The 24,405-nt window shown below is 34.0% G+C and overlaps 2 protein-coding genes across 2 annotated transcripts; one reads left to right on the plus strand and one right to left on the minus strand.

The window, feature by feature from the left end:
* Nucleotides 1-15,343: 15,343 nt before the first annotated feature.
* On the plus strand, nt 15,344-17,606 carry KY384_000001 (uncharacterized protein; the record flags this gene model as incomplete). Its single annotated transcript, XM_044808539.1, has 4 exons — nt 15,344-15,444; nt 15,489-15,533; nt 15,596-16,488; nt 17,149-17,606. 4 exons carry the CDS (start codon nt 15,344-15,346, stop codon nt 17,604-17,606), a joined length of 1,497 nt encoding a protein of 498 aa, XP_044665691.1.
* Nucleotides 17,607-18,848: 1,242 nt separating this feature from the next.
* Nucleotides 18,849-22,025, minus strand: KY384_000002 (uncharacterized protein; the record flags this gene model as incomplete). Its single annotated transcript, XM_044808540.1, has 5 exons — nt 18,849-19,451; nt 19,515-19,658; nt 20,155-20,839; nt 21,278-21,306; nt 21,756-22,025. 5 exons carry the CDS (start codon nt 22,023-22,025, stop codon nt 18,849-18,851), a joined length of 1,731 nt encoding a protein of 576 aa, XP_044665692.1.
* Between the last annotated feature and the right edge of the window lie 2,380 nt (nt 22,026-24,405).

Consider the following 24,405-nt stretch of genomic DNA (forward strand, 5'->3'; position numbering starts at 1 on the left):
TAAGAAGCTAAAGCTTTAGCTAGTGAAGCTAGTATAGATCAACCTTAAAGTAATATAGGAACAATATATAAGTATAGTTTTTTTTATAAGGTTAATAATAATAGAGTTTATGAAAAAGTAAGTAAATAAAATTAAATATATTTAAAGGAATACTAAGCAAATATAAAAGTAAGGCAGAACTATAAAGTTAGACTATTATTATTAAATATTCTAGTAGCTATTAAGATATTTAATAAGTATTAAAAACCTAGTAAAAAATAAAATATAAAAAACTTTCTAGAAGTAAATAATAAAATATCTAAGCTATAAAAAGTAGTAAAAGATTCTTATAAATTAGTTAAAGGTAAGAGTATTAGTATTTTTACTAGCAATAAAAGAAGCTAAAATATAATTTATAAAAAATTATATTTAATTAAAGAAAAGTAAAGGCGCTTTTAGTTATTTAAATTTTAAAAAATTAAAGATTTAAGTAAAGATAATATAGGAATTCCCTAAGTATTATATAGGGATTAAAGTAAAAAAAGCTTTTTTACTTTAAATTAAAAAGGTAAAAAAGGTTAAGTAACTTTTAAAAGCATTTTATTTTATCTTAAAAATAAAAGTAATTAAGGAAATCTAAAAGATATTAATAGAAGAATAGGTAAAACTCTTTAAACTAGTAGGGGAGAGTTTCTAAGCCTTATTAGATATAGGAAGGCTAAATTTCCTAAATAAATTAAAAGTAGCTTTAAAGCTAAAAGGTTTTTATTTCTTAATAAAAATAATAAGAACTTTTAAAAAAGGGGAGGATATTTTAAAAAGATTAATATCCCTAGCTAAAAACCTTTTATTAAAAATATTAATATTAATATTAAAAAGATTAATATCCTTAGCTAAAAACTTTTTGTTAAAGGTATTAGTATTAATATTAAAAGTATATAGGCTATAAAGAAAAAGGTTTAATAGGACTATAAAAGCCTTTTAGAATAGGTTAAGAACTTTTATAAGCTCTTCCTATAAAGAAAATAGGTTTTTTAGGGAACTTTAAGGTTTTTATAAAAGTAGCCTTAAAAGATTTAATTCTAGAAAAAGGATAATTATAAAGCTTTAATATTAATATAATATAGCTTTTTAAGTATATAATCTAATTTATTTATAAAATATAAATAAGCTTAATAAAAGTAAATAATAGAAAATTAATTATTAATTATTTTTTAAAAAATTAATTTCTTTAAAAATATATACTTATATATATAATAGTTCTATTATTAGATTTATATTATTACTATTAAGATAAACTATAATATATGCCTTCCTACTTTCTTTATACTAGCCTTATAACTATACTAAATATCCTATACGTTAATAGTATAATAGAAAGTTAAATAAGGCAAAGACATCTTATAGGGAATAAAACTAATAAAGGAGTTTTTTACTTTAAATAAAACTTAGAACCTCTTATCCTATAGAGGGCTAATAGCTATAAAAAGAGAAAGAAGCAGACTAGAACTTTTTAATTTAAAATCTAGTAAATACTAAAAAAAAACACTATATCTAAGAAGTAAGTTATATAAACTCCTATAAAAAAGCTAGTAAAGCAAAATTCTAAATATTTACCTAAAATAGCAGAGGAAAGAGCCCTAATAGATAAGAAAGCCCTAAGATAAAAAAAGGGGAATACTTATAACTAGAATTAAATTAAAAACTTTAATAGAAAAAATAAAAAAAAAGGTAAATCAAGAATTAAAAAAGGAAAAAAGAAATAAGTATATTAGTTAACTAAATACTTTAAAGACTATCTATAACTAATATAATTAAAAGAACTAAATATTTAATAAAAACTACTTAAAATTATATAAAAAAGTATAGTCCTAATAAGTTAAAATTTATAAAAGGAGGAAGTATAATAACTATAAATAAAAATTATATAAAACTAACTATAAAAAATTATATAAAAGTATAATAAACTACTTTAGTAGACGTTAAACTAAATCTTATAATATAAGCTAGGTATAAGCAATAAATATACTAATAGAATCTCTTAACCCTAACCTAATTATAATTATCTATATATTCTAGAAAGTCTTTAAATATTTTATTCTTAGTTAGATTATATATTAATTATAGATATAAATATATCTAACCTAGGTAGGGTTTTAGTAAGAATTATTTATAATAGTAAATCTTATAATTATATATTATTTCTTAAAAAGCAAACTCTAATAATAGGTAATCTTTATTAATTTCTAAGCTATATTTATTACTATTAATTATAATTAATTATTAATCTAATTATATAAGAAAAGCTAGCTATACTTATTCCAATTATTAATTTAAAGTTTAATAATAGAAAAGGCATAATTAGTAGTATTTATAAATAGAGAAAAGTCTCTATAGGTAGAAAGGACCTAAAAAATTATCTAAAGCTCCTTACTATCTTTAATACTTTTTAATCTATATATTAATAATTTATTAAAGTATTTAAATAAAAAGGAAAGAGAGGTCCTATAATATTTATTCTATGTAGATAATAGTATATTTCTTAAGAAAGAAGATTAAAAGCTTTAAAGCATATTAAGAGTTCTAGAGGGGTAGCTAAGAAAGGCAAAGTTAAAAGTAAATCTTAAAAAATATAACTATATTAACTAAGATTTATAATAGAAACCCTTTCTATAGTAAGGGGAATAGATTTTGCAAGTTAAAAAGTATAACTACCTTAGATTTCTAATAATAGTATTTAAAATTAATTTTTTAAAATATATTAAAAGTTAGGTATTAATAGTAGTAGGGAAAGTAGATTATTTAAAGTTATTTTCTAATCTTTAAAAGCTAGTATATTAATTAAAAATTTATTATTAATTCTTTACTCTAATTTTCAAATATAGAGGGCCTTTAGTAGCGGTTTAGATTAGGCAAAAGCCTATAAATTAGGAGGTATTAAAAAAAGCAATCTTAAAACTAATAAAAAAGATTTTAAAGTAAGTAATAAAAAATTAAAATAATTACTAGAAAGTAATAGGGAACTTATATAAATTAATAGAACTACTAACCTATTTAAAATAGCTAAAAATATTATATTATATTTAACTTTAAATATATCTACCTACTTATATCTTAAAGTAGGTAATAAAAGTAGGAATAAAAGCAAGTATATTTGCAAGAAAGCTATAGGGGGACTTTATTTAAAAAGAATTCTAGAAAGAAAAATAAAAAGTAAAAAAAGAAGGATTAAAGGGCTAAATAGTAAAATATTAATATTAACCCTAGCTCTAATCTAAAGTAAAAGATTAAATTATTCTCTAACTAATCCTTTAAAAAAGCTAAAATATCCCTAGATTATAAAAGGTAGATTAAGTATTTTAAAAAAAAGTAAAAGATTAGTATTAGTTATTATAAGGTTGCTTAAAAGTATTTAAAAATAAAAGGAAATATTTTTATAAAAGATTTTTTTATTAGGGATATAAATTATATATTAGGATAAAAAAGAAAGGAAAGCTTTTATAAAAGGAGAAAAAGAAAATATAAAAAGATTATAAAGATTAAAGGCAAAAGCTAATAGATTTAAAAAATATAAGCTTAAATAAAATAAAAAAAAAAAAAAAAAGTAACTAGAAAAAAAATAATAGTAAAGCTTATAATAAGATAAATAATTATTAATTAATTAATTAATAAAAAGAAAATAGTTTAAGCAACATAGCTTCTATAAACAATCTAATTAGAATTAAAAAAAATATTAAAGTAAAAAGAAAAAAAAAAGGACTTTAGGAAAAAAGATAAAAATTATAAAAAAAAAAATAAAAAGAATAAAAAGAAAAAAGGAAATTAAATACTTTAAAAAAAGATAAACTTTAGTTAAATACCTTAGGAAAATAAAGTCTAGGTAAAAGGTTATTAAGTAGAAAAAGTACTTTAAATAATTAAGGCAGAAGTTTTAATAGCTAGAAAAGAAGGATAGATACCTAAAAAATATCTTATAGGGAATAAAACTAATAAAAAAGCTTTTATTTTAAATAAAATTTAGAACCTTTTATCTTATAGAGGGCTAATAGCTATAAAAGGGGAAGAAATAAACTAGAACTTTTTAACTTAAAATCTAGTAAATACTAAAAAAAGATACTATATCTAGGAAGTAGGTTATATAAACTCCTATAGGTGCGCTAGCAAGGCAAAATTCTTATTATCTATTTAAGATAATAGAGAAAAAGCCCTAATAGATAGGAAAGCCCTAGGATAAAGAAAGGGAAAACCTATAGCTAGAATTAAACTAAAAATTTTAATAAAAAGAATAAAAAAAAAATAAAGAACTAAAAGAGGAAAAGGGAAATAAATATATTAATTAGCTAAGCACTTTAAAAATTATTTATAATTAGTATAATTAAAAAAACTAAATACTTAGTAGGGATTATTTAAGATTATATAGGGGGGTATAGTCCTAATAGGTTAGAATTTGCAGGAGGAAGAGAATTAATAACTATAAATAAAAATTATATAAAACTAGCTATAAAAGATTATAAAGGAGCGCGATAGCCTACTTTAATAGAAGTTAAACTAAATCTTATAATATAAGCTAGGTATAAGCAATAAATATACTAATAGAATCTCCTAACCCTAAGGATATAAGTTATATATTAAGATAAAAAGGAAAAAAAAGCTTTTATAAAAGAAGAAAAGAAAAAATATAAAAAGATTATAGAAATTAAAGGTAAAAGCTAATAAATTTAAAAAATATAAATTTAAGTAAAGTTAAAAAAAGGAGAAAATAACTAAAAAAAAGATAATAATAAAGTTTATAATTAAATAAATAATTATTAATTAATTAATTAATAAAAAGAAAATAATTTAAATAATATAACTTTTATAAATAATTTAATTAAAATTAAAAAAAATATTAAAATAAAAGGAAAAAGAAAAAGACCTTAGGAAGGAAAATAAAAATTATAAAAAGAAAATAAAAAAAATAAAAAGAAAAAAAGAAATTAAATACTTTAAGAAAAAATAGATTTTAATTAAATATCTTAAGAAGATAGATTTTAATTAAGGAAAACTAAGTAAAAAAGTATTTTTAATAATTAAAATAAAAGTTTTAATAATTAGAAAAAAAGGATAAATACTTAAAAAACTATTTTATAAAAAATAAAATTAATAAAAAAGTCTTTAACTTTAAATAAAATTTAGAACCTTTTATTTTATAAAAGGCTAATAACTATAAAGGAAGGAAGAAATAAATTAAAACCTTTTAACTTAAAATCTAATAAATATTAAAAAAAATATTATATTTAAAAGATAAGTTATATAAACTCTTATAAAAGAGCTAATAAAGTAAAATTCTAAGTACCTACTTAAGATAATAAAGAAGGAGCTTAAATAGATAAAAAAGCCTTAAAATAAAAAAAAAAATAAAAACCTATAATTAAAATTAAATTAAAAACTTTAATAAAAAAAATAAAAAAGGAAGTAAATAAAAAACTAGAAAAAAAAAAGAAATAAGTATATTAATTAGTTAGGTACTTTAGAAACTATCTATAACTAATATAATTAAAAGAATTAAATATTTAATAAAGATTATTTAAAATTATATAAAAAAATATAATCTTAATAAGTTAAAATTTATAGGAGGAAAAAGTATAGTAACTATAAATAAGAATTATATAAAATTAATTATAAAAGATTATATAGAAGTATAATAAACTATTTTAATAAAAGTTAAACTAAATCTTATATTATAAGCTAGGTATAAGTAATAAATATACTAATAGAATCTCTTAACCCTAACTTTCTTTAATATTTTATTTTTAATTCTATTATTTAAAAGAAAAATTTTATTATATTATTTTTTTAAAAAAGAAATAAATTTTTAAAGTTTATAAAATAGTAAGTAGCTTTATTATTATTAATACTAAAGTTAAAAAATTTATAAATAATAAAAATTTATAATTATAACTATTTTCTTTTTAATTTATAATATTATATACTATTATATTAGAATTTTTATTAATAAGCTAAAATTAATAAATAGCTTAAAGTTTAGCTTTTTAAAAACTAGTTATAGTTAGCTTTTTTTTTTAACTATTCTTTAACTACTTTTTATTTATAATTATAATTTATTAATAATATTAAAAAAAAAATTTTTAAATAATAATAAAAATCTTTTTAGAAAATTTACTATAGCTTCTAACTACTATATATTCTTTTTATTAAAACTACTTTATTTTTTTTTTCTTAAATATATTTTTTTTATATACTCTCTTTATCTTAGTTATAAAATAAAAGATTTTTATAAATACTTTTCTATATAATAAAAACTATATATAAGCTTTATAAAAATATTAAATAATAAATAGCTTTCCTTTTAATATAATCTTAAATACTAGATTTTTAGACTTAATCCTAAATATATTAAAGAAATTCAGAAAAGTATTTTCTAAGCTAAAAATCTTTTTAAACTTATTAATAACTTAATTATATAATTTATAAAAGACTTAATCTCTAAAGAATTTAATATTATTGTTACGCCCCGCAGGACTCATAGCGCACAGACACTCGTTACTAGCTCGGTTAGGCAACTAACTACGCATTGCTCGCAGCGCTTGCAGCGAACGCAATGCTCGCAGTTCTGCCAACTGCGAGCAGCCTGTATAGTGCGAGCACCTTTGGATATATAATGTTACTCCTTTTGCGATAGATAGTTTGCTCCTTAGTTGTTAATATATTCTTTACTGAATACCCTAACGGAGCTCTACGTATAAATCGCATTACTGTCGCAGTATTTAGGCTCGCCGTTTAGAGCTTACCTTTTCTTGCGTCTATAGCTCGTCACTACCTGCTAAGCCAACCTAGCTTGTATATAACCTAAGCTAGTCGTTGCACAGCCTTTGCATAGGCAAACAACCGTTATACTTTAATAACTTATAAACAATATAAGATCTGTCTCGACGCCTAGGACCCCTACGCCGTCCTTAGTATCGAACTTGGGACTAGGGGACTCTATTAAGTACGCTACCCTAGAACACTTCAAAGGGGACCAAAGCACCTTGAAACGATAGATAGTTACAGTACAACTTTACGTAAAGATGCATGTATCCAAGTTTCCCAACGAAACTGCTAAGGTAATGTTCGCTATATTATACCTTGCAGGTATAGCCCTTAACTAGGTAATGCCCTGTCTAGAGGACTACTTTATAAACGTAGACGATAACTAAGAAAGTGAAACAAAATAAATGTTCTATAACCTAGGTAACTTTATAATCTGTATCAAGACGGCTTTCGGGGAAGTAGACAAAGATAGGGCAACTAAGAGGAAGCTACAAAACCTAAGGCAAAGAGCGTTAGCGTCGGTTTACGCAGCAGCATTCAGAATGCTAGCCTATAAGATAGAATAGGACGACTTAGCTTTGGCAGCCTATTTCTATCAAAGTTTGCACAACAAGGTCAAGGACGCTATAGTAACAGCGGACAGACTAGATTTACTGGAATCAATAATTGAAATCGCGGTTCGGATTAATAATAGACAACAAGAAAGGTACTTCGATAGATAAGTATAGCGAAAAAGGCCTATAATAAAAAGACGACAGTTTATAGGAGATCCAATAGAAATAGATGTTTCAGAAAAAGGATTAAGAATTAAGACTTGTTATACTTATAGCAAAGCCGGATATATCAGACAAAACTGCCTAAAAAAGGCCGCTAAGGTAACGGAACAATAGATCGAAGTAGCTGAGGAAGTTATGCTAGCTACAGGGAACGATTATAATAGACTTTCATAGATAGCTTGCACGGAGAATAGCTGCAGAGTATATCAATTAGAAAAGGATAGGTCAGGTTGGTACCCAAGGACACCTAAACCAGGAAAAAGAACAATTAAACGGCTAAAAATTCAGTGTTTACTGTTCTTTACTGAAAAGCCTATAACGGCGGCTATAGAAATGAAAATCAGAGAAAAATAGACAACAGCCTTGATCAACAGGGAACAAGGAAATAAGATGTCAAAAAAAATGTTCGACGGAATTAGAGGATACTTCGAAGCTACAGAAAGCATCTGCAAGGATAGTTCAATATGGGATGTCGACATCGAAAGTAAATATAGACTAATAGGAACAACATTATTCCAAGTTATCGACAGTAACTAAAGTTACATTGTTCTAGGAGAAAAATAGAACTAAAATACAGGAGCTTTGCTCGAAATAAGGGAAGCAAAACTTAAAAGAAAAATACTGTTAGAGGACTAGATAATATATCTCTTAACATACAAAAACCTTATAATAACAAACTAGCAAGGACTAGAAAACGCCAATTATATATAGAACGATATCCTAGAAGTCGACACAGCATTTAAGAAAAATATAGACATAACAGCAACTACAATATAGAAACAATTCGAAATAATATAGGAATTAATAGCAAAATCCTATAGAAAGGATATCTCTAGGACAAAGGAAGTCTGGAAACACTATATACTGCGTTCAAAGGAAAGCGATTATTCGATATACTCCGAAGAAGACCTAGTCGATAATACAGACAAAGAATTAATCCCTAACCCAGCAAAAAGTGCCCAACAGCGACTATCGCTGTACCTAATAGACAAAGAAGATAATTTATAGGACTCGATGCCTAGCTCCTTGTCCTAGGACGAAATGGTAGAGGAGGAATCCTCTACCAACGAAAAAACACTAAAGGGGAAGAGCGTTAGCAGACCCTAAGAACTAGTTAAAAAAGCAACAAAAGAAACACTGGAAACAAAACTGGATAAGTTAGCCTAAGGCAACTTCGAGCAGTTCAAGGAAACAGAGAGTAAAAGGCAAGCACTTAAGAAAAACCACCTCGACATTATAGGAGGTTTTATTAACTAGGAATATTCATAATTAGATACCGAAGAAATAAATAATCAACCCGACGCAGTCGGCGATTATCCTAATCAGAACCTTTAGATAAGCTTTCTAGAAGGTATTAGGCCCCGATTTATGCGGCCTCGGATAGGAGGAGAAGGTCGTTAAAATCGAAGTTAGCGATTACTTGATCGATCTCCTCAGAAAATATTACTGGGAATTGAATACTAGACGAATTACCGACAACAGAAGTATCAGTTATTATAATATTAGAACGATTTAGCTCTTCGAGCTTCTTTATAACGTCAACCTCTTGCTTAATATAATTATTTTCTCTTTTGTCGAAAGAACAGTATATTTCAGAAAGCTGTTTCTGCTTAGATAAAAGAGCAAGCATTTTATAATAACAGCAGGCGGCCTCTTTATACTTAAAATTATACTCCTTAGAAGCAAGGTCAATCTAAGAACGAATTTCCTTCTTTTTATTTTAAAGTTTTTCCCCTAGAAGGGTTTAGTTAGTACGGGAAGTTTCCAGAACAGGGCTTTTATTTACAGACAAACTTTAAGATAAAAACATCGCACTTCCTGGGACGACTAGCGCGAATACATTTACTGCAAGAATCCTGCCCCTCTAACACTTTATAGGTCTTCAAGTCATTATAGGAATAGGATAAACAAAGGAAAGGCATAATTTAGCCTTTGCGTTGTATTACTTAATATAAGCAAAAACGACGTTGATAAGAAGAGGAAGGCATCTTGCGATACAGAAAGGTAGGAGCAGCCTAGGTTATAAGGTTAGGCAGTGCTATAGGGGGTAGTATTACGCCCTGCAGGACTTACAGCGCACAGATACTCGTTACTGGCTCGGTTAGGCAACTAACTACGCATTGCTTGCAGCGCTCGCAGCGAATATAGTGCTCGCAGTTCTGCTAACTGCAAGCAGCCTGCACGGTACGAGCACCTTTAGATATATAATATTATTCCTTTTGCGATAGATAGTTTGCTCCTTAGTTGTTAATACATTCTTTACTGAATACCCTAACGGAGCTCTACATATAAATCGCATTACTATTGCAGTGTTCAGGCTCGCTGTTTAAAGCTTACCTTCTTTTGCGTCTATGGCTCGTTACTACCTGCTAAGCTAACCTAGCTTGTATACGACCCAAGCTAGTCGTTGCACAGCCCTTGCATAGGCAAACGACCGTTACAATTATATATAATATTATATATAGCTTCTTAATTTATAAAAAGATTTTAATTTATTTTACTTTTTAAAATAAATATATAACTTTTTATAAAAAGTTATTAAATTATAAATATTATTTTTAATTTCTTTTATTATATTATATAAAAAAATTTATTAAAGTATTTAATAAGTATTATATTAATAAAATAATAATAATATAATAAAATAAACTAAAGTATTAAATAGAAACTAAAACTAATTTAAAATATAAATAATTCCTAAAAAATAAAGTTATAATTCTTTTAACTACTTTATTAATAATTTTAATAAAGTTAAAAAATAAGTATATTTATTATAATTAAATTAATAAAAGTTTTTATAAACTATTTTATTATTAATAATATATTTATAAAATATATAGAAATAAATATAAAATTATTAAATATAATAATTATAAAAATAAAAATTATTAGAATTTAAATAAAATTTTAATTTTTTTAAAATAAAGTTTTATATTTAAAATAATTACCTATAATTCTATTCTTTTTAAATAATATTTTAAAAAAATTATTATACTTTATAATTAAATTTATTAACTTTTTTTTAAATAAAATATTATTACTACTATATAATAAATAAATATACTAGCTATAAAATTATTTAAATAAATCTTATATATAATAAATCTTATAAATTATAAAAATAAAAGTTTAAATAGGCTATAAAAGCTTTAATTAACTATTGTTAAATATATTTTACCCCTTTATAATAGTAGATTTAAAAACTCTTATAAAAAATATAAAAAAATAAAATACTTATTACTAGCTTCTAAAAATAGCTATAATTCTAACTTTATTTTATATTTCTTTACTTTTAAACTTAGTTCTAAAAAATAATAAAAGATTTAAATATATTTATAATTTATTATTTTTAAAAAGTAATTTTATTAATAACTTTATTAATATAGATAATAAAGTATTTAAATATACTAAGTTTAATATTATTATTAATATAATACTTAAAATAGGTTTTAAAGTAATATTTATAAAAAAGAATTTTTTTAATACTTTTTAATATATATTAATAATAATAAATAAGTAATAACTTTTTAACTTTTATTAAAATAATATATATTAGGCTAACTATTATTTTTTTTTAATTTAAAAATAGTATTTTTTATTCTTAACCTTTTTATAAAAAGTTTATATTATATTATTTTTTATAAATTTTATTACTTTTTAGTTCTCTATTATTTAAATAACTTTTTTATAATTTTACTAGAAAATATTAATATAAAATAATATAATAATAATTTTAATATTATTTATAAAAAGTTTATTTTACTTATTAATATAAAAAAAGATATTACTAGCTTTTTAATAGAATTCCTAAGTATTAAAATTAATATTATAAAGATATATATTAAATTCCTAGATAATAAACTTTAAAAAGCTTTAATAAAAATATTTTATATTTTTAATAAGAAATTAATATTATATAAAAATTTTAACTTTTATTATAAAAATTATATAACTTAGATACCCTTTCTTAAGATATATATATAATACTTTTATAAAAAGGAAAATATAATATAATATAAAATTAAAAAAAATATTTATTTAAACTTAAAATAATAAAATATTTTATTATTATATTATAATAATTATTATTTTAAATATATTTTAAAATTCTAATAAAAGTTCTTCCTTTAGTTAAATACTACTTCTATAAAAGATTTTAAATACTTTTTATTTATAAACCTTACTAAACTATTAACTTTAAAGTTTATAATTATAAGCTTTTTCTAAGTATTAATTTTTATAAATATTTAATTTTAAAAAGTATTTATAGTTTTAAATACTTTAATTTAATAAAAAAAGCTACTAGTAAACTAGACTATATATATAATAAAGGATAATAAGCTAATTTACTATAGCTATAAAATTTTTTTTATAAAAAGACTAGTAATAATTATTATTAAGAAAGTAGCTTTATTTATTACTATTTTTAATTTAAAAACTAATTAACTAGTAAGAAAAATAAATATTTTAGTTAATAATTTTTTTTATTTCTATTTTAAGAAAATTATTAATAATTATTTTTAATTAATAAGTTTTATAAAATTATAGCTATATTAATATTTAAGTTTTTTTACTAATAATTCTAACTTTTAATTTTATTAAAACTTATTAAAATTTTTAACTATAACTTAATAAAGAATATATATACTATATATATAAATATATATAATAGCTACTCTAAGTTTTATATATTTAAAGACTTAGAACTTATTATACTAGTAATAAAAGAAAATTTATATAAATAGTTTATTAATTATTTCTATTTTTAAATTTAGTTAAAAATAATAAAAGTATATTTTATAAAAATAAGATTAAAGTATATAAAATAAGAATTTAGTAATAATTACTTTAATTATAAGTTTTTTAGCTAATTAGTTAAATATATCATTAATAAAATTTATAAAACTTATAATAAATATAATATTAAAGAATAATAATTTATTATTAAAAATATATTAATTAAGATTATTTAAACTTTAAATATATTTAGATTTAATAAAGTTTTATTATATATTATTTTCTACCTAATATTTATAGGCTTCCTATATTTAAATAAAATTATATATAATATTAAAAACTTAATATTTAATTTTTTTTATTAATATTTAATAAAGTTATTAATTATTTTATATAAAAAATATTTTATATTAAAACTTTTAAGCTTAAATAATAATTTATATTAAAAAAATATTATTTTATATATTATTAAAATAAATAATAATATATATTTAATTAACTTATTATATTACTTATTTTTATTTATAATTTTTAAATAAATTTCTTACTATTTTAATTATTATTAAGCTTATTTATATAAAAGATTACTATTAATAAACTAAATTTTATATTATAAAACTATAGCTTATAAAACTATTACTTAGGATATTTTTTTAAAAGAAAAGTAATAACTTAAGCTAAAAAAAATAATTTATTAAATTATAATATTTAGCTCTTAAGCTATGAAAAGTTAAAAGCTTATATTTATTATATTAACTTTTTATTAAATAATTTATTAACTATATTTAAATACTTTTTATTACTTTATATAACTATTATTAAAAAATTATATTTTCTAGTTTTATTTTTTTAAAATAATTATTTAATTACTAAGTTTAAGTATAGGTTTAGTTAGCTTAAAAATAACTATATAGCTTTATTAATAAAAAAGTTAATTTTTAACTAGTATAAATATTTAATAATAAAGTTTTAAAACCTTTAAGTTTTAAGCTAGTATAGTTAATATTAAATTTATAATTTATTATATTATTATATTTAAATTTATTAAATTATTAAAAAATCTAATTAAATTAAAGGTTAATAAGCTAAAAGCTTATTTTATTTAATCTTTTAAGCTTTTATATAATATTTTAATAGCTTTTATTTTATTATTTTTATAATTATTTCTATTAATTAAAAAGCTTTTAAAATATTTATTTATTATCCTTATATATAAATCTATAAATATAGACTTTAAAGCTATATTAATAAGAGGTTTAGCTAGTTTAAAAGTAGCTATATAGCTTTGCTAGTAAGAAAGTTAGTTTTTAGCTAGCGTAGACACTTAGTAAGTAAGGTTTTAAGACTTCTAAGCCCTAGGCCGGCACGGCTAATATTAGATTTATAACTCATTACATCATTATGTCCAAGCTCGTCAGACTACTAATATCTCGGAGATGGTTATCTTCCAAATAGTACAAGAGGGGGGAGGTGGGGGTTGAGAAGGCACAGTTTCTGGATTTGCTACGGGCAAAGCCTTGAAATCGATCAAGCACACCAACACGGGCCTTCCATCAAATCGGCGCTTTTGAATGCGAGGACTACGGAAGCCGCAACCTATATGCACTGACGATAGAATCTAGGGGTGCTGGAGAACGTTGTAGTCTTTGAGAGCGACTCAGACAACATTATTGCGATAGGACAGAGTGTCAGCGTAATAGCAATTAGTCTACGTATAGTATCATACGGAGGCGAGTAAAGTGTACCCTTCCACATGGCAATGTAAGCCATGTCTCTAAGCTGGACGCAGGCTAGAATCGACATCCAATAGCTCTTGATCGACTGACAACTTTCCCACCCGTGGAGGAAACTACTTGCCTCTTTGTTCTCCAAGAGCGACACGTTAGCTAAGACGTTATAGAAAGACGCTGAGCATTGTTAATGCTTAGGATCTCTTATTCCCAGCGTAAAGGCTACGTCTTCGTCCTACACATTCTCATTCGGTAAGTAAGGAGTGTCCTATATAAAACCTTTATGGAAATGTACTCCCTAAATTACACTCCTACTACAGCCATAGTGATGTCAATATGCGCCCATAGGTCAAGGTCGGTGGATCAGAAGGGTACCTCTGTGCTCTGGTCATCCAAATCGCGAAGGAGCCTGACAATCAATAGAGGCCTCATGGATCATGTACTCTACTTGTTTGAAACGGTGACTTTGTAACCTTAATAGCCAAGAGATCAACTGCATGATCTTAGCAAGTCTCTCTCATGCTCTTGCAATATTAGGATTTTGCGGCGCGAGGAAAGTACGGGGGCTGTTAACAGAATGCTCCGGATCGATGCTCGACTATGAGATGTATTCAAGTGTTGTCTCGCGAGCATTGAATTTCATAGAAGAGCGGCTGCTACATACGCGTTAGATAGCTTGGAGAATCGGTCGGGCAGAGAAGCATCTCCAACTTGCAATTGAGGTTGCTAAGGGAACGGTCGCTAATGCTGTCTTTCAAGAGGTCTGCTTGGATATTCATTGAGCATTGGATTCTTGTGTGACGTTGAGTAAGGTCGTTCAACATCGTTCCAAGCATGGCGCACATTTCCATGGTGGACTTCTATCTGCATGAACTATCCGTAGAAGCAGCACGATGCTCAAAAGCCGCACTTGTAAATTGGGCTTTGATTCTGTGACACTTGTCAAATCAAAGAGGAACTTGAGTGTCAAAGGTACTGTTGTGAGACCTCCAATATATGACAGGTTTCGATGCCGCGATTGTGGGTTTATATACCTTTTGAGGGAGTCAAATTATGATGCCAATGCACCAACAGGTTTCGTCTCAGACATGTTGTTTCAAAGCCAATTATTTAATTGGTAATGACTCATTTTATGATGTAGACGCGGCATTCTATTTTTGGACTGAGATTTGGTCTCACGCACGAGGCAGACCGTCACTGAGACATGTAATTATTCCGCTTAGGCTGAAGATTTCTTATCCTGAACAACATTCTGTTCGCACTTCCAGTTGTCTAATCGCTTCATTAAGCAAAGAACAAGGGGATAAAATGTGGTTGACTCCATTGGTGTGGTTGCTGTTGAGCGATACCTCTGGTGTTCTTGGTGACTTTACTGCTAGCGAGCCAAGTAACGACAACGTCACCTTCCAGTGAGTTCTTTATCGCTGGCTGAGAAATGTCTAATACTATGTAGTTATCCAGCGCCACAGAATTGGACGCTTCTTCCTGGGGAGAATCTGTGAGCCTTCCTCTGGATCCCCAACCCCAATGATACACTTCCACAAGATACTGACTGAAAAGAACCTCAACTTTCACGGTAACTGAGTTCCCACCCGACAACTTTGACGTCCATATCCAGTTCAGAAGCCGTGGACAAGTCCTCAGCAGATATGACGCATGGCTCGCAATCCTTGAATGTCTAGCGGATGAAGCAGTCAAAGGCTGGAACGACTTTGAAGGATCACTTATTTGCTCGGCAAAGAATGTTGGAATTAAATTCGTCCGTAATCGCAGGCTTGCTGATCAATCGCTACCACAAGTGAAGCACGTGATGTGGTCTCTCCTTATCGTAGTTACTCAATTCTGGGAGGCACAAGACCCACCGCATTACGCGGAGGCAATCTTTCAGCCCCAGCTCGATTCTCAATCGCTAGGCATTGGACAGGCCCTTGCCATATCTAACGACTTGAACACGTCAGCTCCAGAATCTGACCACAAAGCCTTTGAGGTCAACGCAAATCCTGCAACCTCTATCAACGCCACAGACAAGCTCAAAATCGACTTCAATCCTGACTTGACCTCCCCCACCATCTGCTCCCCCATAGACTTCTACCTCATCCTGATGGGAGCGCTAATACAACTCGGCCCCGTCGACTCAGACGACCAGCTCCCCGGCTTCCGCATACACGATGTCGAAAAAGATGTGACCTTCCAGATTGGCGTGGATGAAGGGCGCGACTACCCGTACCAATGGCTCCTCGTTGCCGCGCTAAATCTCATCGGGGATGTTATGGCGAGGGAGCCAGTGAATGAGAGGTTTCGGCCTTTCTATGGGAAGATCAGGTGGAATGGGGTTGTGGTTGCATTTATGGAGTTTACGAAGGGGGAACCGCTGTCGCTTTCCGGCCCTTCAGACACTGCCATGGTAGCTGGAAATAGTCACTACTCTGCGACTGCAAGTCAAGGAGTAAGTAGTAGTCTTGGGATGCCAGGAGATCCGATTTTAACCTCGTATCCGGGATTGACGTCGTAAGGGAGTCTCTTTCTTGATCGAAAAGGCCATTGGCAAGTCCCAATGCATAGTTTTCCGGTCCCACGGCGCTTCCTTTATATGACAACACGACTTTATTCAGCTCTATACCCATACAATTACATGTCATTCATCGCAATGATAGCCCATCAAAAGATTCACCTGCACTAGGAGGCGGCGATGAGCTTGTCAACAGCACAGAACTGAACGATAGAGTTACGAAGGTTGTCAACAGCACAAAGCTCAACGATGGAATTGCGAAACCACCCGGTGAACAATCAATCAACCACGATGCGCTATCGGAACCAGACTTAAGAGCGCTGTCGTGGCCTCCAAACAAGCCTCTTCCAGAACTTCCACAGGGACAGGCAATAGCTGATTACATGCCTGAAAGGGACATGACTCCGCATGTGTATGTGGTCGACAGTGATATTGATCCTGAGATTCCCATAAGCTTTAATCTTGCTATGCTCTTTTTCCCTTCAGCCTATAGCTTTGCCTAAAAGTTTTAAGGACTTCAAAGACCTTGACAATCCGCCTACGTTTAGAAATTGGCTTTTTATTTCCCAATTTGCTTAAACCCATGTTGATAACGACCCTAAAGGCCACGGCATATGCGTCGCATCCAAGGCGGTGGGCCGCTACGCCGGTGTATACAAGTATGCTAACCTGGAGATTGTCAAGACGACACTCTCTTTTAGCGGTATGTTCGAATCTTTTTCCATGATATTGGATGAGGTTGTGGGATACAGGCTTCAGCACATTACCGTCATCTTGCCTATGTTAATCGATGAGCCGTACGAGGAGCCCTTACCGGCTAATTTACCGCCACCGAGGGATAGGTTTGCAGAAGTACTGGAAGAACTAACTGATGCGTCGAATAATGCGACTGTGGTGATCGGGGCCAGGAACAATAGAAGGGCAGAGAGAAAGGTGAACACATTTCCGCCGCTGCTAAGCGAGTATGGGCAAAGAGTGATTGTTGCCGGATCGACCAACTGGGGAGGAGAGAGATCGAAGTTTTCGCAAGCATTGGACGGGATGGAGAAAGGTATGGTCTGAGCGGTTGGAGAAACGATCTGTTCAAGGCCGGACGTGAGACAAGATTTAGGGATAGGAACGAATTTGGCTGCTGCAGTGGTATGACCTGATACTTCACATCACTTCCACGTGAGTTGACTAGAGTCCATATGCTGACGATGTTGGTAGGTTGAAGGCCTCGTCGCCTACCTGCAGGGTCTCCATGATAGGCCGTTTAAGAACGTGTAAGGACCGCTGTTCGACGCAGTCACTGATTTCCTCGCCACAAAAGCTTCGAGGCAGTATATTGCCGCTGAAGTGATAAGCGAGCGAGTGATCTGGAATCTGGTGGACGGTACCAAGTGGGCCGTACCGTCTCTCCCACTAAACCAGAGCCAGACACTCAAGTCTATAGAGAGGATATCGATTGAATGAAATACCATTACATTGCTGCAAAGCTGATTATTATAGGGAAAAAATTGGCTAGGCAGTCTCAATGGCCGAACAGCTATAAAGAGGGAGATAGCTGACAGAAGAGAAGAGCCCATGGCAGAACATAGTCGGCTATCATGAGCAAAAGCTTTTAACACATCTTGCCAATTACAGAGACATTGCAGACCTGGTAAGGTCACTGTTCGCTTCAAGTTCGAATCGACGACTAATGTATACCAAGTGTAAGGCAGCCAGCGATCCTAGCCTATGCAGGGTTGGCATTCAAGATGGCAGGGCAGATACTTCAAATTGAAAGCAGCAAGTAACCCCAAACATGAAATTTAACAGCGGTGCCAACCTAAACGGATACCTAGTGTGGTTCGAAGTGTATAGCAAATCATACTCCATGTAGAAACGCTTCACTATGGCTCAAGTCTTGCTAGAAGAGGTTGAAGAATGAAAGATGAAACAAAAGCCAAAGTAGACGGGTGCAATGACTACTGAGCGCTCTAAAGAGCTGAAAACGAGCAGTCTAATGGACGGAGAGCCACGCCGTATTTGAGACGAGATGACTATCGTATACACTGAAGCATACCGGCTAATATCATTTGAGGATATCTTTCGCAATTCCGGGTCCGCAAATTGCGCGTCAGTACGCTACAACCTGCCGAGTATCACTTGACTTCATCAAACCAACGCAGGTAGAGACTTATGGGCATAGCTTGATTTGTCTTATACCTCTATTGAAACTACCGCCTTGTGTAAACACATCAACCCCAACTATACCTATCTTATATATATATATCCTAGAGTAATCCCAATCCACCCCCTGCCTTAGCCTATCCTACCCACCTAATAGAAAAGCGCCACAACCCCAACCTCCACACACCCCGAAACCGGCGGATCCCCCAAATAAAGCACATCATCCAACGGACAAGTAAAGAATCCCGTCACCACCTCCCCACTATCCACATCCGTCCCTATACAAACAACATCATTCGCCCCACCCCCCGAGACGACGCAATGGATAGCCCCCTGCGCCGCCCCGGGTACATACTGCACAAAACCAACCTCATTCGGCCCATTAGTATTATCAAAAATCGCCACCGTGTTCACGTTCTCGACAGGACGTAGGAGGGAGCCGTCACCCGTCAAGGTGAAGGTGCCTGCCTCAGCGAACGTGGGCACTCGGTCCAGGACTTCTGAGATTGCGCCGAATTCTGAGGCGGCGTATTGGATTGAGGGTTCGAAAGGAGTCGTGTAGCAGTCGAAGACTGTGCGTTTGTGGGAGGACGGCGATGGTTGTTGATGAGGGGAAGAGGAGCGTCTCGACTTCTTCTTCGTAAGCCGGTCGTTGGGTGCAGTGCCGCAGATGTCGTGGATTTCGAGGCGTAGGTTCCGGTCAGTGGTTGTAGTTACGGGAGGTGTGTTAGGGTCCGTGTAGGGGGCGCAGCACTGGGTGTTGATGTTAGTGTGTGGGATGTGAGGAGGAGGGGGAGGGTAGGGGTGGTTTCTTACTGCCATTCCGGCGGCGGGGTTGCCGCATTCTTCGGCCGCGCCATTGAGGGGGCTGTCACAGTCCCCAATGGCCTTGCAGGTGCCAGGGAAGCCGCCGAATGTGCATTGGATTGGTTGTGTTTGGGCGGGGGGGAGGGTGCAGCACTGTTGATAATATTAGTAATCAGTCAATGTGAAGGCGCTTGCATTGGTACGGAGGGAGGAAGAGGGGAGAGAGAAAGAGAGATGCGCGTACTTGTAAGGGAACGAGTGGAGTTGATGGACAAGCATCATTAGCCGTGCTGACATATTGCTCGCTGTCACAGAAGCTTTCAGTAAGGCAGGTTCCAGCTTGGCCATTAGTCTCGCAGGCTGTGACGGGTTTGGTGCAACACTAGAGTTCCTCGTCAGCTTATGGTGCGTGAAATTGGCATACTTGCTGGTGAATCTCACCTGATAACCGTTTGCCCCGTCTCCGCATTGGTCAGCCGGCCCCATAGCACCGCCGTCATCACATTCACCGACGTATCTGCAGGTACCTGGCGCGCCGAGGAATGTGCATTCTGTTGGTGGCGGTGGAGGTGCGCAGCACTTCAAGCACAAGTCAGTCCATAAACGTACAATGATTCAAAGCGTAAGGGGGCCAGGGATGAAAACTCACAAGTTGACCAGTCGGGCACGTCCCTGCTGGGAATATATTCGTGGACCCTACACAAGCGTCATACGTTTGGCAAGTATCACCACTTCCATCAGCGCCACAAGTTGGAGTCACGATCGCCGGAGGCGTGCAGCATGTCTGCCCATCTGTAGCGCAATAGCCTTCCGTGACACTGCCGGTCGTAGCAAGACAGCCAGCCAGGCCGCCATCCACACAAGTGTTTCCAGTCCCAAAGACACCACAAGTCTGGACATCACAGCAGAACTGCCCATCGCCGTCGCACATTTCATCCGTAATGGGTGTCCCCAACGCAGCTGCGCAAGTACTCGCGTCACCATTGATGCACTGTCCTTCATTATTGCCACTCCCACAGGTCGGTTTCGGTGTTGAGTCGGGGGGGATACAGCAGACATCGCGTTGTCCGCCGCAGAGACCTGCAGTCACAGTACCCGCCGAGTCAATGCAGTCACCTGTAGGTTTGCAAACTCCTCCATTGCCACTGGCGCCGCACTCTTCAATATTCGGCGAACAGCACTGCTGATCCTTGCCCGCACACCTCGCAGTGACCGGCGTCCCCTGCGCAGCACACCCCTCGACACCCCCATCAACGCAGACATCGCTGCTGCCATCTGCACCACACTCAGGCTCCGGATCATCAGTCACGATGCAGCACTGTTCGTCTTTCCCACTGCACAGACCAACGGCAACTGTACCAGGAGAATCAGTGCAACCGAGAGCTCCACCAGCAACGCAAGTGGCTCCATTACCGCTAGCTCCGCATTCTGCGATGTTAGGAGAACAGCACTGCTGGTCTTTGCCCGCGCACGTTCCGACAACTGGTGTGCCCTGCGAGTCAAGGCAGCCGGTCGCGCCGCCGTCGACGCAGGTGTCGGTGCTGCCGTCTGCGCCGCAGGTGAAGGAGGGGGTAGGGTGGGTGCAACACTGGATTGGGCGGCAGGTCAGCTATGAAAACTCTCAAGAGAGGGGGGAAGGAGGAGGGGAGTAGGGACTGACCTTCAAAGGCCCGTCAGGCACGAAGCAGTCTCCGCCCACATTCCCGAAAGTCGATAAGCAGGTCCCTTCAGTCTGACACAAGCCTTGGCCTTGGCCTATCGCGCCCGCGCACGTGATTCCTGGTTCCTCGACCACGCAGCACTATAGTTCCATCGTTGTTAGCTCATCTGTGCGAGAAGAGGATTGCCTGTGCCGGTGTGTGCAGACTGAGAAGAAAGGGGAAAGGTGGGGGGGGAAGACCTACCGATTGTCCAGGATTAGTACAGCCTAAATTACCAAAAGTATCTTGATTAAGGTAATCCCCTTGAGCGGCGGCGCATGTTGATGCGTCGGTGCAGGCGTAGGTGTTTCCCCAAAGGAGCACGTTTGCGGGAGATTTACCGTGCTAGAGGATGCGGAGGCTGGGGAGGAAGAAGTGCCGGAGCCCGAGAGAGGCAGTCTTGTGCCATTCGATGGAAATGATGGAGGTCCGCCGGAAGGTGAGCCGGATGGATGGCTGATTCCTGTGTTGCGCCCAGTACCTTTTGATGGGTAGGGCATTGTGCCAGAGGGCGTGGAACGGCCTGATGTCCCAGAGGCGTATCGGATACCAGTGCCGCCAGATATTGAGGGACGAGGGCCCATGGAAGCCATGGAGGAGTATCTGGAAGGTGAGCGGGAGACAGATGTTCCGCTTTGTGATTTGCTGGCTGTTCCTGATTGGTAAGGGGCGTTTGTTCCGTGAGAGGGTGAAGGGAGAGGTTTTGTACCAGATCCGGAAGGGCGAGAGGGAATTCCTGAGGGGCTTTTGCTACCAGAGGGCTGGTAGGTCGGGCGCGAGCCGCTGGGATGAAGCGGGGATTTGCCTGTTTGGCCTCCATGAGCTGAGCCGGATGGGGAGACCTTTAGTGAGCTAGTTGCTCCAGATTTACCGGTGAATGCTGCATTGCCTTGGCTACCTGAATGTGTGGGTAGCGATGTATGGTTGGAGAACGAAGGGAAGATGCGAGTAGAGTCTCCTGGAATCGGCAACCTTGAATGTAGAGATGAAGATGATGTGTAAGTTACAACGCCCTCGACGCTTGAGCTCCCTTTGCCGCTATCGGACGAACCGCTGCCATGATGAGAGCCATTGCTGTCAGAACCTCCTTGGTGTGTGCCGCTACCATTGTGAGAAGATCCACTGCCACTCGAGCCATTGCTGCCAGAACCTCCTTGGTGTGTGCCGCTGCCATGGTGCGAAGATCCACTATCATTCGAGCCATTGTTTTCGGAGCCTCCTTCATTCGAACCATTGCCATTGTATCCATTGTCGGAGCCACTATTGCCAGAGCCACCGTGTTCGCTCATCCCAGAATGCTCTCCGCCACTGGAGGACGGATTTCCCGATTCAGTACCGCCCTTTGTATTCCCATTTGTATTCTCTTCCGCCTTGCTCCCACTGCCTCGTGACCCAGCTCCATTTACGCTGGACCCAGACGACTGCGTTCCGCTGAGTGCTGCCCCCTCCTCTTCTTCGCTCTGCGATTCAGTGGGGCTCCAATCCCGGCGCCGATTTCTGACGGGCTATTAGAGGTTGCAAAGGTTGATTCGGGCGACAATGTGACGGTGACGAAGACTGTTGTGTAAAGCTGACAGCTGGATGGGAGCTGCTCATGTCGCTCCTCGAGGGCAATTTGTGCGGAGACCAGAGCTGAGAAGGCGCCCAGGCAGAGGACTGAGAAGAGGTTGATAATTAGCATTATGAAGTACGATTAAGAATATAAGTAAGCAAGGTAATGATATAGAAGTCAGAGACACATAACGAGCGTGGTGCTTATACAACGAAAGGCGCTATGATTAGTATATACAAAGAGCGAGCACTCGGTCGAAATGACACTGCGATGCTGCACACGAACGACACAAAACAAAGAGCGAAGAGATGTTGAAGAGAAGATGGAAGTTCGGGATCTAGGGATGTGATGCATGCCAAGCACGGGCGACCACAACCTGGAAGCTAGTGCAAAAACCAAATAAGCAAGATCGCCACAGGCAATTCTGCAAATCCCCAGTAACCAGTTGGTAGCCAATCGTGACAACGACATCGGCATGCTAAATCAACGGTCTCCCCTGTACGTCCCGATCAGGCCATGTGGAAATGATGAATGCCCAAAGTACAGTAGTTTGAGCGGGAAAGACAAAGCTTGGGAAAGCTTCTTTCCCTAGTGGATCTAGAGATCTGCACGTGTTTTTGGTTCTGGCAACGTTGAAGGGCGCCACCAGTCGTGTGGCGTGATGCAGAGGATGAGATCAAGATCGTGTCGCTTCTTCGCTCTCACGACGAGTCTATTGTTACTTTTCATTGCGTGCCGTAGTGAGTAATTCCTGCCTGTTTGCAGAAGCTAAGGGAAACTTCCGCTACATTGACTTTTTCCCTAAAGCCAAAATGGAAAGAGCACTAAAATGGCCTAGACTTTTTCCCCTGACGGAATTGTTTGGTTCGATGATGTCATAGACAAAAGATTTCCATGTAAGTGCGAAGTGTATCAACGAGCAATCTCCTGATCGGAGTATGCATTCGCCGAGACTCCAGATCTTCTGCTGGCCGTAATATCACATGCGATAAGCTCAATTGAGAGCATTTGTATGGAAGCTGCTGGGAAGAGGGCTAGGTTGAAGCGAGCGATCGAACCTAGGTAAAACGTTGATTCGAGTTGGGGCCCACATGAACGGAGTAGCAGACCTTGTTTGGTCTCCAACAGCGCATACTCGAAACTCGGTGGTGGGTTCCGCACCGATCACAGACTGAGATTCGTTTATGTATTCCATGGGAATCTCCACCATGAAACACAAGTGGTTCCGCCGTTTTCGACCGGCCAAAAGTAGCTCTGCGACGTCTCTGCTGTTGGTCGTATGCTGCTAAGTGATCTCTATGTCTCTCTGTAAGGAAAGTGCTATTACCTTTACCAGCCGAAAGACTGTTGAGCAAGCCACTCATTTTCTTAATGCCTCCGTCTTCAGGTTGCCATGCCACAAATCAAACACGGAAGAAGGTGAAGGAGACAAAGACCGCATTTGTGTGCTCAGACATTGCGGTGAAAACTGCAGAGTCCTCCTTCAAGATTGCTGCGGTGCCATCTGACACAAATATTTCCATATTAACAAGCCTCCCAACGTACGATGAGACAACCATCAGAAATGCTAAAATTCTAGTAAAAAGGGAGCGAAGCGAGAAAACCTCAGCCATTTCATACAATAATACTTTAGGACCAGTGACGGCTG

The sequence above is a fragment of the Bacidia gigantensis genome (assembly GCF_019456465.1).
Source record: "Bacidia gigantensis strain McMullin 20006 chromosome Unknown contig_34, whole genome shotgun sequence".
Lineage (NCBI taxonomy): Eukaryota > Fungi > Ascomycota > Lecanoromycetes > Lecanorales > Ramalinaceae > Bacidia > Bacidia gigantensis.